Source organism: Canis lupus, chromosome 20 (genome assembly GCF_003254725.2).
Source record: "Canis lupus dingo isolate Sandy chromosome 20, ASM325472v2, whole genome shotgun sequence".
NCBI lineage: Eukaryota > Metazoa > Chordata > Mammalia > Carnivora > Canidae > Canis > Canis lupus.
In genome coordinates this window covers 40586197-40603244 of record NC_064262.1, presented here as the reverse complement: position 1 = coordinate 40603244, position 17048 = coordinate 40586197, and the positions used below count along the sequence as shown (strand labels likewise).

Sequence of the window (17048 nt, the reverse complement as noted above, 5' to 3'; positions counted from 1 at the left end):
GACAAAGGGATAGAAAAGGGATTCCTAGTCTCACTACATATTAGTTTATATGACAATTTAAAATCAAGGATTCCCAGAATGAGGGGATATCAAAGAATGATGTGATACATACAGCTCACACACAGCAGGTTTGAAACACATTAACATCCCCACTATACAATCAAATAAACTCTGGATGTATCCAAAAGTCAAACATTTTAATTATAAGGAAACTTCCAGAAAATATATTTATTAGGTCTATAAAAGGGGAGGGGAACCTTCTCAGCTTAAGAGCAATTATTTAGCTCTTTTCGTGCCTAGTGCAGCCATGGCTTGTGGTCCCAAGAAGCACCTGAAGCATGTAGCAGCTCCAAAGCACTGGATGCTGGATAAACTGACCAGTGTGTTTGCCCCTCGCCCATCTACTGGCCCCCATAAGTTGAGAGAATGTCTTCCTCTCATCATTTTCCTAAGGAACAGACTTAAGTATGCCCTAACAGGAGATGCAGTGAAGAAGATCTGTATGCAGCGTTTTATTAAGATTGATGGCAAGTCTGAACTGATATCACCTGCCCTGCTGGTTTTATGGATGTCATCAGCATTGACAAAACTGGGGAGAATTTCCGTCTAATCTATGACACCAAGGGTCGTTTTGCTGTTCATCGGATTACACCTGAGGAGGCCAAGTATAAGTTGCACGAAGTGAGAAAGATCTTTGTGGGAACAAAAGGAATCCCTCATCTGGTGACTCATGATGCTCGCACCATCCGCTATCCTGATCCCCTCATCAAGGTGAATGACACCATTCAGATTGATTTGGAGACTGGAAAGATTACTGATTTCATCAAGTTTGATACTGATAATCTGTGTATGGTGAATGGAGGCACCAACCTGGGAAGAATTGGTGTGATCACCAAAGGAGAGAGACACCCTGGTTCTTTTGATGTAGTTCACGTGAAAGATGCCAATGGCAACAGCTTCATCACCCAACTCTCCAACATTTTTGTTATTGGCAAAGGCAGCAAACCATGGATTTCTCTTCCCCGCACAAAGGGTATCTGCCTTACTATTGCTAAGGAAAGAGACAAGAGACTGGCAATCAAACAGAACAGTGGGTAAAATGGTCCCTAGGTGATGTGATTGAAAGTCTTTATACTTAAAGATTCTACAGCATGGGAAAAAAAAAAAGAGGAATTATTTTTTAAAAATGAAGATATATATATTCTATATATATTCAATAAATACTTAGTGTTTGCTATGTGCCAGGCAGGCAGTGTTCATGGAATCAGTCACGTACTAAAGTTTTTTTTTTTTTTTAATTTATTTATTCATGATAGTCACACAGAGAGAGAGAGAGAGAGAGAGGCAGAGACACAGGCAGAGAGAGAAGCAGGCTCCATGCACCAGGAGCCCGATGTGGGATTTGATCCCGGGTCTCCAGGATTGTGCCCTGGGCCAAAGGCAGGCGCCAAACCACTGCGCCACCCAGGGATCCCAAAGTTTTTGAGTCAATAAAAAAATAGCAAAATTAAAACAAGTAGCATACCAAGCAGGAAAATTTTGCATTAAAAATTTCAAAAGGTTGGGCACCTGGGTGGCTCAATTAGTTAACCATCTGGCTCTTGGTTTCAGCTCAGGTCATGATCTCAGAGTGGTTGAGATCAAGCCCTGCATTTGGCTCCACACTCAGTACAGAGTCTCCTCAGCATTCTTTCCCTTCGCCCTTCCCCTCTGTCCTCCCTCACTCATGTTTTCTCTCTCTCTAAAATAAAGAAATAAAATATTTTTTTAAAATTTCAAAAGTTCAAAAATCATGATAGAAATTTACTTAAACTTATAAAAAACTAATCTGGATCATAATAGATCAAAGAGAAAAATATCACCAAACTAGTACTGTATAAAAAAATAAAAATTGATTTCTCATATTTGGAAAACATTCATTTTTGTTAATAATCAAAGGAGTGCCAAATAGAACAATCTGAAGTACTATTTTATTTTATTATTATTTTTTATTATTTTTTTTTATTATTTTATTATTTTTAAGATTTTATTTATTTATTCATGAGAGACACAGAGAGAGAGAGGCAAAGACACAGGCAGAGGGAGAAGCAGACTCCACGCGGGGAGCCAGAAGTGGGACTTGATCCCAGGTCTCCAGGATCATGCCCTGGACTGAAGGTGACGCCAAACCGCTGAGCCCACTGGGGCTGCCCTAAAGTACTATTTTATATCTAAATTAAAGTAGGAAATACAAATCAAAACCACAATGAGATACCACCTTACAGCAGTGAGAATGGGGAAAATTAGCAAGGCAGGAAACCACAAATGTTGGAGAGGATGCGGAAAAAAGGGAATCCTCTTGCACTGTTGGTGGGAATGTGAACTGGTGCAGCCACTCTGGAAAACTGTGTGGAGGTTCCTCAAAGAGTTAAAAGTAGATCTGCCCTACGACCCAGCAATTGCACTGCTGGAGATTTACCCCAAAGATACAGATGCAATGAAACGCCGGGACACCTGCACCCCGATGTTTATAGCAGCAATGTCCACAATAGCCAAACTGTGGAAGGAGCCTCGGTGTCCATCGAAAGATGAATGGATAAAGAAGATGTGGTTTATGTATACAATGGAATATTCCTCAGCCATTAGAAATGACAAATACCCACCATTTGCTTCGACGTGGATGCAACTGGAGGGTATTATGCTGAGTGAAATAAGTCAATCGGAGAAGGACAAACATTATATGGTCTCATTCATTTGGGGAATATAAATAATAGTGAAAGGGAATAGAGGGGAAAGGAGAAGAAATGGGTAGGAAATATCTGAAAGGGAGACAGAACATGGAAGATCCTAACTCTGGGAAACGAACTAGGGGTGGTGGAAGGGGAGGAGGGCGGGGGGTGGGGGTGACTGGTTGGCGGGCACTGATGGGGGCACTTGACGGGATGAGCACTGGGTGTTATTCTGTATGTTGGCAAATTGAGCACCAATAAAAAATAAATTTATTATTAAAAAAAATAAAGTAGTAGGCACCATCTATGTTAGTGAGATGGTGGTGAAAGAGAAGCCTTTGTAGGGTGTCTTTCTCTCTGCATGCAGCCTATTCTGTAGACTGCCTCTAGAAAGCAATACACAGAAAAAACCCAGGCAATGATCAGTTTCTGACCAGAGAATGCTACCCAACACTATAATTGAGGAAATAATCTTAGTGGCTCAACAGTGTATGCAAGAAATGAATACAGCAAATTTAGAATACCAGAAATAATATGTATTTTTAAAAACAGACATTTTCCAAAGAAGACATTTAGATGGCTAACAGACACATGAAAAGGTGCTCAACATTACTTATCACCAAGGAAATGCAAATCAAAACTATAATGAGATACCACCTCATACCTGTCAGAATGGCTAAAATCAACAACATAAGAAACAACAGGTGTTGGCAAGGATGTGGAGAAAGGGGAAACCTTTTGCACTGTTAGTGAGAATGCAAACTGGTACAACACTCTGGAAAACACTATGGAGGTTTCTCAAAAAGCTAAAAATAGAATGACCCTATCATCCAGCAATCACACTACTAGGTATTTACCCAAAGAATACAAGAGTACTAATACAAAAGGAGATGTACACTCTAATATTTATAACAGTATTATCTACAATAGCCAAATCATGGAAATAGCCCAAGTGTCCATCGACTGATGAATAAAGAAATGTGTGAGTGTGTGAGCACATGTGCATGTATAAAATGGAATATTACTCAACCATAAAAAGAATGAAATCTTAACAGTTGCAATGACATGCATGGAGCTAGAAGAGTATAATGCAAAGCAAAATAAGTCAGTCAGAGAAAGACAAATACCACACGATTTCACTCATATATGGAATTTAAGAAACAAAACAAACGAACAAAGTGGGGAAAAAGGGAGAGAGGCAAACCAACAAACAGACTCTTAATTATAGAGAACATAGTGATGATTACTGAAGGGGAGGTGGGGGGGATGGGCTAAATAGGTGACAAGGATTAAGGAGTACACTTGCTGTGATGAACATGGCATAGTGTATGGAAGCATTGAAGGAAAAAAAGTAGTTTTTAGAAGTCATACATATGAACATGGAAAATATTAATGGCATAAATGAGACAAATGTAGTCTCAGAAATCAAAATGAAACAGAATGAAGGAATTACAGATAATTTTTATAATGTTCTATGTATAATGCTAAATTACCTTTTTATTTAAAAGTTGTTTATTTTTATTTAAAATAATCCCATCTTAGAACAGCATTTTAGCAATATGCTATGAAAGAGAATACATACCTGATACTCGCCGATCAAATCTGCTAGGAATTGGAACTGCAAAACAAAGAAGGAACATTTAGTTTGTCATCATGTCACATGACCTAATTTTTAACCATAGAACTAAAAGCACCTTATTACCAAATGTTAGGTCAATTCATACTCTTCTGTAATCAACCACAGGTTGAACCACTGTTGAACATGATCACAAAAGGCAATAAAGGAAGAACTTACGTCTTTGAAAACAAGCTCTTTATAACTTCAATGTACTCAGGGTGGCAATTCCATTTCTGTTTACATCCATGTTCCATCTAACTTGTGTCATATCAAATAAATAAGAACTCTAAATTTATTGGTACTGTTATGATATTAAATAGTTAATTTTCTTCTTTAATATTCTTAAAAAATAATCCCAAGATCTGCTGGACAACATCTAAATTTCATTTTAAAATAACTGAATGGGCAGCCCAGGTGGCTCAGTAGTTTAGCGCCGCCTTCAGCCCAGGGTGTGATCCTGGAGAGCTGGGATCAAGTCCCATGTTGGGGCCCCTCATGGAACCTGCTTCTCCCTCTGCCTGTGTCTCTGCCTCTCTCTCTCTCTCTCTCTCTCTCTCTCTCTGTGTGTGTCTCATGAATAAATAAAATCTTAAAAAAATAACTAAGTATTACACTAAAATGAAAAAGAAATTAACCATTAAGTTATATTCTTCCTCAATATGCCCACAGTTAGTATATTAATCAGAAAAATGTACCACTTGTTTTAGGTTAAAAAAACCACATAAGTTTTATCTTTGCTAATCTCTTCTTCTACTTTTCACCTGTCATTTGTTATGTTTAATGTTATCTAAATTCTCACTACAACTATGTCATTTGAATACAATATTTTTTTAAAAGATTTTATTTATTTATTTTTATTTTATTTATTTATTTTTTTTATTTTTTATTTTTTTTAAGATTTTATTTATTTATTCATGATAGTCACAGAGAGAGAGAGGCAGAGACACAAGCAGAGGGAGAAGCAGGCTCCATGCACCGGGAGCCCGATGCGGGACTCGATCCCGGGTCTCCAGGATCGCGCCCTGGGCCAAAGGCAGGCGCCAAACCGCTGCGCCACCCAGGGATCCCTTTTATTTATTTTTTAAGTAGACTCCACCCAATGTGGGTTTCAAGCTCATGACCCCAAGATCAAGAGTCACATGCTCCACTGACTGAACCAACGAGACACTCCAAGGTTGTTTTTTTTAACCTTCAGAGCTTAATTTGATTATTTTTATTTAAAAATTTATGTAAAACATGCCTTCTCACCTTCTATAAAAAGAAACTTGATTAGTGAAAAACAAATTGAAGATGGCCCAGAGAGCCAAATTCAACTAATGTGAGGCCTCTGAAACAAAAATAGACCCAGGAAGGAGACAAATGCTCATTCACCATAAGAGGACTAGAATTATCTTTTTGTATAGCATCGGGTAAAATGTTAGGAACAAATAGGCAAGAATACAAAAGAAAAACCCCAGCCATTATTGATAGGAAGTACCTACAACAGTTCCTCTTACTACTTCCTCAATAAAACTGTGGATCTGTCAAAATTAATCTACCCACCAGCAAAGATGATAAATTCAGTTCAACAGATATAGATAGGGTACCTAGTGCATGGTATGCACTGTAGTAGACAATTTGTTATACACCAGTAAATAAAACAAAGACTCCTAGTTTCATGAAGTTTGCATTCTAGCTTGAGGGGTGTGGGGAGGGTTTCCTCTGATCACTTAAAACACATGTTCCTGTCACTCAGGCAGACAGATGAAATGTGTACCAAATTAAACCCACAACAGAGGCCTCATGGGATTTCCATAATTAAAACCCCACTAAACATTAGTATACAACCTAAAATTATAAAACATACAATGAAACAATTTAGCATGGGTACAATCAGAGGATATTTCAAACAAAGGGTTAGATACCAAGATTATAGAACTATTATAAAATGAGAACAGAATTTTTTTTAAAGATTTTATTTATTTATTCATAAGAGACACAGAGAGAGGCAGAGACATAGGCAGAGGGAGAAGCAGGCTCCCCACAGAGAGCCCAATGTGGGACTCTATACCAGGACTCTGGGATCACGCCCTGAGCCAAAGGCAGACACTCAACTGCTGAGCCACCCAGGCATCAGAAGAATAGAATGCTTAAAACAAAGACATAAAAAACAGAAATCTAAAGTATAAATAAAGGAATAAGATACAACCAAAACAAAATAAAACAGGGGAACTTGAAAAAAATTTGGAACTTCTAGGAAAAGAGTAACACATTGAAATTTTAAAAACTATGATGCAAAGCACCCTGTCTGGGTACATAAAATCTAAAAGTGCTTGAAAAATCACTGTAAAACATCACTACCAACAATTTATTACAATAATAATGATTTAAATGTATAGACGCAAATCAAAAGGAAAATGAGAAAATAGCTTGAGATGAATGAAAACAAAAACACAATATGCCAAAACTTATGGGATATACTGAAAGTAGTGCAAGAGGGAAATTTACAGCTTACAAATGCCTACGTTTAAAAAGAAGAAAAGCCTCAAAATAATAAGTTAATTACACACCTTAAGGAAGTAGGGGAAAAAGGGCAAACTAAATCCTGAAGCAGCAAAAATAAAGAAATTCAGAGGGGAGAGAAAGTACAAAATAGAGCACTGAAAAAAAAATCAGTGAAACTAAAAGTTGATTCTTTGAAAAGATCAACAAAATCAGTAAACTGTTAGCTAGACTGACAAAGAAAAAAAGAAAATTCTTTTTTTTTTTTAAGATTTTATTTATTTATTCATGAGAGACACAGAAAGAGAAAGAGAGAGAGAGAGAGAGAGAGAGGCAGAGAGAGAAGCAGGCTCCATGCAGGGAGCCCGACACAGGACTCGATCCTGGGTCTCCTGGACCAGGCCATGGGCCAAAGGCAGCACTAAACCGCTGAGCCACCCAGGCTGCCCAGAAAAAAGAAAATTCAAATTACTAAAATTAAAGTAGGGACATTACAATGGAATACACAGAAATAAAACAGATTATAAGAGATATTATGAAAAACAGTATTTCAACAAATTGGATAACCTAGATGAAACATGAAAATATTCATTATGAATATAGACACAAAAATCCTCCAAAAAATACTAGTACACAAAACCTAGCAATATACTTATTGTAAAGATTTTATTTTTTAAAAAGATTTTATTTATTTATTTATGACAGAGAGAGACAGAGAGAGAGAGAGGGAGAGACATAGGCAGAGGGGAGAAGCAGGCTCCATGCAAGAGCCCAACGCAGGACTTGATCCTGGGACTCCGGGATCATGCTCTGAGTGGAAGGCAGATGCTCAACTGCTGAGCCACCCAGGCATCCCTAAAGATTTTATTTTTATTTATTTGAGAGAGAGCAAGAGCAAGAGCATGATGCAGGGAAGGGCAGAGGGAGAGGGATAAGCAGACTCCCACTGAGCAGGGAGCCCGATGCAGAACACAATCCCAGGACCCTGAGATTATGACCTAAGCTGAAGGCAGATGCTTAAATGACTGAACCACCCAGATGCCCCCAAACCCGGCAACATATTAAAGTGATTATACACCATGACCAAGTGGGATTTATCCCAGGAATCCCAGGGTGGTTCAAAATAAGAGTATCAAGCAATATACACCACATTAATAGAACAAAGTTGGGGGGGGACTACATCATCATCTCACTGATGCACAAAAAGCATTTGACAACACATTCTTTCATGATAAAATGGGAATTATAAGGGAATTTTGTCAGCATGAAAAAGGCACATATGAAAAACCCACAGCTAACACCAACTCAATGGTAAAAGATTGTAAGCTTTCTCCTTAAGATCAGAAACAAGGCAAAATGTCTGTTTTGCTGCTTCTACTGAATATATTACTGAAAGTTTTGGCCAGAACAATTAGGAAAGAAAAAAATAAATAAAAGTAATCCGGGGTGCCTGGGTGGCTCAGTTGGTTAAATGTCTCCCTTCAGTTCAGGTCAACTCAGGGTCCTGGAATAGGGGCCTTTATGGGTCTCTCTGCTCAGTCTGCTTCTCCTTCTCCCTCTGCCCCTCTCCCCTGCTCTCTCTCTCTCAAACAAATAAATAAAATCTTAAAAAAAACCCAAAGATTAAAAAACAAGAATATATAATAAAGGTTGGTAAGGATATGAAGGAATGGAATCCTTTTGCACTGTTGGTCAAAATATAAAATCATGCAGCTGCTGTGTAAAATAGTATGGCAGCTCCTCAAAAGATTAAAAATGAATTATCATATCCAGCAATTCCACTTCTGGGTATATGTCCCAAAAGAACTGAAAGCAGGATCTCAAAGAGATATTACAGTATACCCACATATATAGCCAAAAGGTAGAAGCAACCCAAGTACCCACTAATAAAAAAAATATGGTATACATACAATGGGATATTATTCAGTTTTTAAAATGAAGGAAATTGTGAAACTTGTTACAAGTTTAGATGAATGAATCTTGAAAACATTATGCTAAATGAGGTCAGCTACATAAGTGATTCCACTTATATTAAGTACCTAGAATAGTCAAATTCATAGAAATAGAGAGCAAAACAGTGGTTGCTAGGGGTTGGGGGAAGGGAGGAGGAGATATTGTTTAATGGGTACAGAGTTTCAGTTTTGCAATATGCAAAGATGTCCAGAGATAGGCAATGGTGATTGTTATGAATGTACTCAATGGCAATAAACTACAACTTTAAAATGGTAAATTTTATGTTATGTGTATCTGTCTACAATTAAGAAAAATTAAATATATGTAAAGCAAAAATTGACACTACAATGTGTGTGTGCATGTGCATGTGTATATAAACAGGAAGAGAGAGATAAAAGAAGTGAAGCATGGCAAAATATTAACAACTGGAGTTTACCGGTTCTTCCAACTTTTTAACAGAGTTGACATTTTTCTAATGAATATTTTTATTTATTTATTTATTTGAGAGAGAAAGAGAGAGAGAGACAAAGAGAAAGCACACTTGTGCGTGAGCAGGGAGAGGGACAGAGGGGGAGTGGGAGCCTGACATGCAGCTCTATCTCAGGACCCTGAGATCATGACCTGAACCAAAATCAAGATCTGGAGGCTTAACTAACTGAGCCACTCAGGAACCCCTATTTATTTACTTTTTAAGTAGGCTCCATACCCAGCACAGGGCGGGGTGGGGTGGGGCCTGAACTTACTTGACCCTGAGATCAAGACCTGAGCTGAGATGAGATAAAGAACTGGACAATCAGGGGTGCCTGGGTGGCGCAGTGGTTTAGCGCCTGCCTTTGGCCCAGGGTGAGATCCTGGAGACCTGGGATCGAGTCCCACGTCGGGCTTCCGGTGCATGGAGCTTGCTTCTCCCTCTCCCTCTGCCTGTATCTCTGCTTCTCTCTCTCTCTGTATCCTAGATAAATAAATTTTTTTTTTTTAGATAAATAAATTTAAAAAAATTAAAAAAAAAAAGAACTGGACAATCAAATGCGCTTCTCTAGTGAATATTTTAAAAATCAATAAATGTAGGGCCTCAAGTTAAACATGATAAACTTTCATTTTTTTAAAAGATTTTACTTATTTGAGAGAGAGCACACAAGCAGGGGGAGGGGCAGAGCGAGAGGGAGAGATACAAGCAGACTCTGCTGAGCAAGGAGCCCCACAAAGGGCTGAATCATAGGATCCTGAGATCGTGTCCTGAGCTGGAGTTAGATGCTTAACCAACTGAGACACCCAGGTGCCCCAAACTTTCATTTTTTGTTAATTTCATTTTAGGGCACCTAAATGGCACCGGGTGGCTCAGCCGGTTAAGCGTCTGCCTTAGGCTCAGGTCATGATCCCAGGGTCCTGGGATGGAGCCCCACATTGGGCTCCCTGCTCAGCAGAGGATCTGCTTCTCCCTTGTCTTCTGCCCCTCCTCCATGTTTGTGTTCTTCTTTCTCTCAAATAAATAAATAAAATCTTTAAAAAAACAAATTTCGGGACGCCTGGGTGGCTCAGGGGTTGAGCATCTGCCTTTGGCCCAGGGCATGATCCTGAAGTCCTGGGATTGAGTCCCGCGTCGGGCTCCCTGCATGGAGTCCACTTCTCCCTCTGCCTCTCTGTGTTTCTCATTAATAAATAAATAAAATCTTTAAAAAATAAAATAAACAAACAAATTTCATTTTTATTGTTGTCAAATCATATTTTTATATAACCAATTCAAAGTAAACTACATGCATCCATAGTCTTTTTTCCCCAATTTTTAAATTTCTGTGATTTCATTAAAGTATATGTATATTTACATGCTCAATTCACATAAAACTTATGTTGTATAGTTTATCTGTACATGTATTTTTTTAGCTCTTAAAATTTTTTAAAGATTTTATTTGTTTATTTGATAGAGATAGAGCAGGGGGGGTGGGGGACAGGCAGAGTGAGAGGGAAAGAGTCTTAAGCAGACTCCGCACTGAGCCTGACATGGGGCTTGATCCCAGGACCCTGAAAACATGACCTGAATTGAAATCAAGAGTCAGGGATCCCTGGGTGGCGCAGCGGTTTGGCGCCTGCCTTTGGCCCAGGGCACGATCCTGGAGACCCGGGATCAAATCCCACGTCGGGCTCCCGGTGCATGGAGCCTGCTTCTCCCTCTGCCTGTGTCTCTGCGTCTCTCTCTCTCTCTCTCTCTCTCTCTCTGTGTGACTATCATAAATAAATAAAAATTTTAAAAAATTAAAAAAAAGAAAAAGAAATCAAGAGTCAGCGGCACCTGGGTTAGTCAGTGGCTCAGGTCATGATCCCATGATCCCCAGGGTCCTGGGTTCAAGTCCCACATCAGGCTCCCCACAGGGACCCTGCTTCTCCCTCTGCCTATGTATTTGCCTCTCTGTTTCTCTCATAAATCAATCAATCAATCAATCAATCAATCAATCAAGAGTTGGAGGCTTAAATGACTGCACCACTCAGGCACCCCTATATGTGTATTTTTAAAATTTGTTTAGGTTGGGGGCCTGGGTGGTGTAGTTGGTTAAACATCTGACTCTTGATTTCGGCTCAAGTCATGATCCTGGGGTCGAGCCTTGTGTTGGCTCCCTGCTCAGCCGGGAGTCTGCTTGTCTCCCTCTCCCTCCACCCTTCCCCCTGCTCTCTTTCTCTCTTAAATAAGCAAATATTTAAATTAATTTTTTTAAAAAAAGGAATTCCAGGGGCACCTGGGTGGCTCAGTGGGTTGAGTGTCTGCCTTCAGCTCAGGTCATGATCTCAGGGTCCTGAGATTAAGCCCCACGTTGGGCTACCTGCTCAGCAGGAAGTCTGTTTCTCCCTCTCCCCCTCTGCTTGTGCTCTCTCTCTCTCAAATAAATAAATAAAATCTTAAAAAAAAAAGTATTCAATTCAATCAATGGCTTTTAGTATATTCACAGAATTATGCCTCTATCACTACAATCAATTTTAGAGTATTTTCACTACTTGAAATAGAAATCTCAAACCCATCAGCATTCACTCCCCATTTTCCCTAATGCCCTTAGCCCTAGACAACCACTAATTTATTTTCTGTCTCCATAGATTTGCCTATTCTGGACATTTCAAATAAACAGAATGCAATATGTAGCATGTATCAGTACTTCATTTTTTTGTTGACAAAAAAATATTCCATTGCCTGGATATACACAGTTTGTTTATTCATTCATCAGGTGACAGACATTTGGTTTTCTTTTCACTTTGGGGCTATTAGGAATAATAGCTGCTATGAACGTTTTATGTGGATATTTGTTTTCATTTTTCTTAGGTATATATGTAACAGTAGAACTGCTGGGTCATATGGTAATTCTATGTTTAACCTTTTGAGAAACTGCCAGACTGCTTTCCAAAGCTGCTGCACCATTTTACATTCCCATCAGTTCATGAGGGTTCCAATTTTTCCACACCCTAACCAACACTTGTTATTACATCTTCTTTTTAAGATTTATTTATTTTTGAAAGAGAGAGAGCACGCACACAAGCAGGGAGAGGACAAGCAGACTCTGTGCTGAGCCAGGGCCCAACATGAGGCTTGATCCCACAAACCTGAGATCATGACCTGAGCTGAAACCCAGAGCTGGACACTTAACTTACTAAGCCACTGAGGCACCTGATTAGAGTAACAAGGGGGAGCTTATCACAGCCTTTATTTGATTCCTTTTTTTTTTTTTTAAGATTTCATTTATTTATTCATGAGAGACACAGAGAGATGCAGAGAGAGAGAGGCAGAGACACAGGCAGAGGGAGAAGCAGGCTCCATGCAGGGAGCCTGATGTGGGACTTGATCCTAGGCCTCCAGGATCATGCCCTGGGCTGAAGGCAGTGCTAAACCGCTGAGCCACCTGGGCTGCCCACGGCTTTGATTTGATTCCTAATGACTAATGTAAATTGTTTTATTACTACCAAAAATCCTTATTTTTCAAGAGCTATCACTATCATCTTTAAAAAATCATCTCTGCCTCTCTGAGTTCTGATGTTGAAAACAATTCTCAAGTCCACAATCAGTAAAAACCAGTCTGGACTTCACAATCATTGTTCTCTTGCTGGTCTTAGATCTTTTGAAAAAACGATCATCTGTTGGGGATCCCTGGGTGACTCAGCGGTTTAGCACCTGCCTTTGGCCCAGAGTGTGATCCTGGGGTCCCAGGATCAAGGGCTCCCTGCATGAAGCCTGCTTCTCCCCCTGCCTGTGTCTCTGCCTCTTCATGTCTCTCATGAATAAATAAAATATTAAAAAAAAAGATCATCTGTTAACAAGCAGAAAATATCTTTAATCATAAAGAATAACTTACAATTTTTGTTTATCTATCAGTGAAGACATCTGCATAGGCATAATCATTACCACCTGTTAGGTAAAGACTTTTCCTGGACATATTCTTTTGCCTTGAAAAATGTATCACATACCCAATAGGATGTGAAGATGTAACAAAACCCACCACCCAGCAAGTAAACATAACTCACCATAATAAAAAACAGTAGTTGTTCAATTGTCAATCGGTTCTGCTATCATTTCTTTCCATTCCTCAATCACTAGTATTAATGTGCATGCTATTTAAAACTCCAGAGCAAAACTGCAAAGACAGCCTTTAAGACATATCTGTAAACCTGAAGCCCAACAGAATCAGATCTGATTCTACATTACCAATCTTTGTATGATAGTGATCTACGTCTGCATTATATCTCCCACTCAAACCATACCAAAATACTTGTAATTAAGATAAACAGTTTAGGAAACAGCCTTGGAAATTTAAAAAAATCTAATGAAGGTCTAATTAGATAAAAGGTTCTTTGTCATATAATATTGATCAGTTGAAGATTATGTGAAAGCAGAAAAAGCACCATATAGTTCTTTCATTAATCTTCTTCAATTTCTTCTGCCTAATTAAATAGTCCTTTTTAAGTGGAATTTCTATATAATATCAACAAATATCCTTCCTCAACACTAAAAATCCACTTGGGTTGATACTAAACCTAACTGCCGACTAAATAAAAAAAATGAAATGAGGAAAAAGGACATCCAAAATTTTGGCCTGGATATCACCAATATGGAGAATAAAAAAATTCTGAGACTAGTGGCACCAAAAATTGAGTCAGATAAGGCTGTAGATGTGCTCTTTTTACAGACATTATCTATTTAACCTTTTTTTTTCTTGAGAAATTGTATCAACAAGAAGTTTCATTTCTTTTTCATTTAAAAGAAAATATTTACATGGGATCAGCTTTTCAAAAAGTATTAGTTGGGGATCCCTGGGTGGCGCAGCGGTTTGGCGCCTGCCTTTAGCCCAGGACGCGATCCTGGAGACCCGGGATCGAATCCCACGTCCGGCTCCCGGTGCATGGAGCCTGCTTCTCCCTCCTCCTGTGTCTCTGCCTCTCTCTCTCTCTCTCTCTCTCTCTCTCTGTGTGACTATCATAAATAAATAAAAAAAATTAAAAAAAAAACAAAAAAGTATTAGTTTTTTTTTTCAAAAAGTATTAGTTTATAACTTTTTCTTTTTCTTTCTTTCTTTTTTTTTTTTTTTTACTTTTGTGCTTGATTTCATCTTACTTCTAGGGAGTGAAACTATAACACATTTAATGATCTAAACTAAAAGACGCCAACCCCAAAGGCAGCAGAGTCTAAAACAGGAAAAGTTGGGTTATCTTTATTTTCTTCATTGTGTGGCCTATGAAAACTGTACATTCTTCAGAAATTTCTAAATCAAAACAACACATCCAATTCAGATAAATTCTTTAATCTGAAATTGATTTGCCTTTCCCATCTAGTGGGGTGAGGAGAGGTCTAAAAAGTATCAATGCTGACCACCTATAGAAATTAGATAACATGGGGCAGCCTGGGTGGCTCAGGCTGTTTAATGCCACCTTCAGCCCAGGGCGTGATCCTGCAGACTCGGGATCGAGTCCCACAACGGGCTTCCTGCATGGAGCCTGCTTCTCCCTCTGCCTGTGTTTGTATCTCTGCCTCTTTCTCTCTCTCTCTCTCTCTCTCTCTCTCTCATGAACAAATAAAATCTTTTTAAAAAATTAGGTAACATGAAAAAGATGGTAACTTTTTTTTCATAATGAGACTTTAACTTCATAAAAGATACAAAATAAACATATGTTTCTAAGCTCTAAGGTTAGCAAATACAGAAATAAATCATCTTAATGACCCAGACAGTTTGGTACAGAATGTAGATCCATACAAGGGGTAATAAAGCTTTTTCCTGAGTGGAACTCAAAACTGATGCAGGTGGGCCACGTTATTCACTCACCAAGAGGCTGGCAGGTCACCATCATCACCCTCTGCCCCTTCCTCATTCTATCTGACCTCCTATACACCTGACATAGTTGACTAGCCTCTTTCCAGTGGCTTGGCCAAAACGTTGTTCATTTCTCCTCCTACCTTTCTGGTTTCACTGGTACTCTCACTGCAGCCCTTCTTGTTGAAAAGCCCCAGGCTTCCTTCTTGGGCCATCTTCTCTGCACAACTTTTATAGCAATCTCAATTTCCCACTACTGGGATCCCTGGGTGGCGCAGCGGTTTGGCGCCTGCCTTTGGCCCAGGGCGCAATCCTGGAGACCCGGGATCGAATCCCACATCAGGCTCCTGGTGCATGGAGCCTGCCTCTCCCTCTGCCTATGTCTCTGCCTCTCTCCCTTTCTCTCTCTGTGACTATCATAAATTAAAAAAAAAAAAAAAAATTTCCCACTACTACTATTACTACTACTACTACTGCTGCTGCTGCTACTGCTACTACTACTACTACAACACACATCTCAGATCCATTTCTATACTCCTACATTGTTCCTAAGTTCCAAACTTCTATTTCTTTATTGCCTCTGGAGGTTTGTACTTGAATGGCCAAAGCCAAATCTGGTCTCCCCGTCATCATCACCATTGAAGCCTATCTGTACTTCCGCCCTCTACACCCTTCCTCCATCCCCACACACATGCAACTGGGCATCAAGACTTAATTGAATCTGCTCTTGAAATTCATGTCCACTCTCAATGCTTCCTCTGGCCTCAACTTAAAATACCACCAGGAGTACCTAGGTGGCTCAGTCAGTAAGTGACTGCCTTCTGCTCTGGTCGTGATCTCGGGGTCCTAAGATGGAATCCCAACATCAGGCTCCCTGCTCAGTGGGGAGTCTGCTTCTCCCTCGGCCCCTCCCCCAACTCGTGTTCTTTCTCTCTCTCTCTCTCAAATACATACATAAATAAATAAATTTATTATTTATTATTTTTTTAATACATTTTTTTTTTAATTTGAAAGTGGGATGCTTGGATGGCTCAGGTGTCCATCCCGGGATCCGGGATTGAGTTCTGCATTGGGGTCCTTGCTGGGGGTGGGGTGGGGGGAACGACTGCTTCTCCCTCTGCCTGTGTCTCTGCCTCTCTCGCTCTGTGTCTCTCATGAATAAAATCTTTATTTTTTTAAAAAAGATTTTATTTATTCATTCACGAGAGACACACAGAGAGAGGCAGAGACCTAGGCAGAAGGAAAAGAAGCAGACTCCATGCAAGGAAGCTGATGTGGGACTCAAGCCAGGGACTCCAGGATCACACCCTGAGCCAACGGCAGACTCAACCACTGAGCCACACAGGTGTCCCAATTTCAATACTCAGTCATAAATTACAACCTGAAGGCTAAAAAAGCACTGTTCCAGAATGCATGGCAACCTTTCTCACATCAACAAAGAAGCGGTAAATACTTCATTGCCTCTGCTATTGTTAATGAGCCTTCTCAAGATGTCCTTTCCTTCTGTCTTGTCAGATTAAAGATGGCAAGAACACTCTAATGTTGAAATATTATATAGTAGTTTTTGAGGTAATTAATTCAAGATTTTACCTATTTTGTCTAGATACTGTATCAGGAGATAGATAAATAAAAACAAATTCCTTAATCAATATAATTTATATTCTAGTGGGAGAAACAAACAAGAAATAGACATGTGGCATCAGGAATAAGTGAGAGAAAGAAAAGCAAAGGAAGGAAGTAGAATAAAGGAAATGTATCAGAGATTGCTCTGAGCTCACTAAATTATATTTTCCTTTCCTACTGGACAACACAGCTAGACTGTTATCTAGCCTCTCTGATAGTCAGGGACAATATTGAACCATTCTGGCTAATGGAACACTGGTGATTGATGTTGCCAACTCCAGCTTGACCCCTCAAAATCCTTCAATGGGATCCTCTATGTTCTCTTCCCTCCTCATTCAACCAGTTGCAGAGTCAGCAGAAGACTGAGTCTCCAGAGAAGCCCTTTTC

At 39.4% G+C, this 17048-nt stretch overlaps 1 protein-coding gene and 1 pseudogene across 3 annotated transcripts in view; one reads left to right on the top strand and one right to left on the bottom strand.

Annotated features, from left to right (window-relative positions):
* The window catches only part of PRKAR2A (protein kinase cAMP-dependent type II regulatory subunit alpha), a 110777-nt gene that overhangs the window by 50779 nt on the left and 42950 nt on the right, over positions 1 to 17048 (bottom strand). For all 3 annotated transcript variants that reach the window (XM_025455772.3, XM_025455773.3, XM_049097989.1), the window contains exon 2: positions 4291 to 4326. In XM_025455772.3, coding sequence (XP_025311557.1) covers positions 4291 to 4326 — 36 coding nt within the window. The remainder of the gene's footprint in view (positions 1 to 4290; positions 4327 to 17048) is intronic.
* LOC112665759 (40S ribosomal protein S4-like) lies at positions 273 to 1098 on the top strand (annotated as a pseudogene).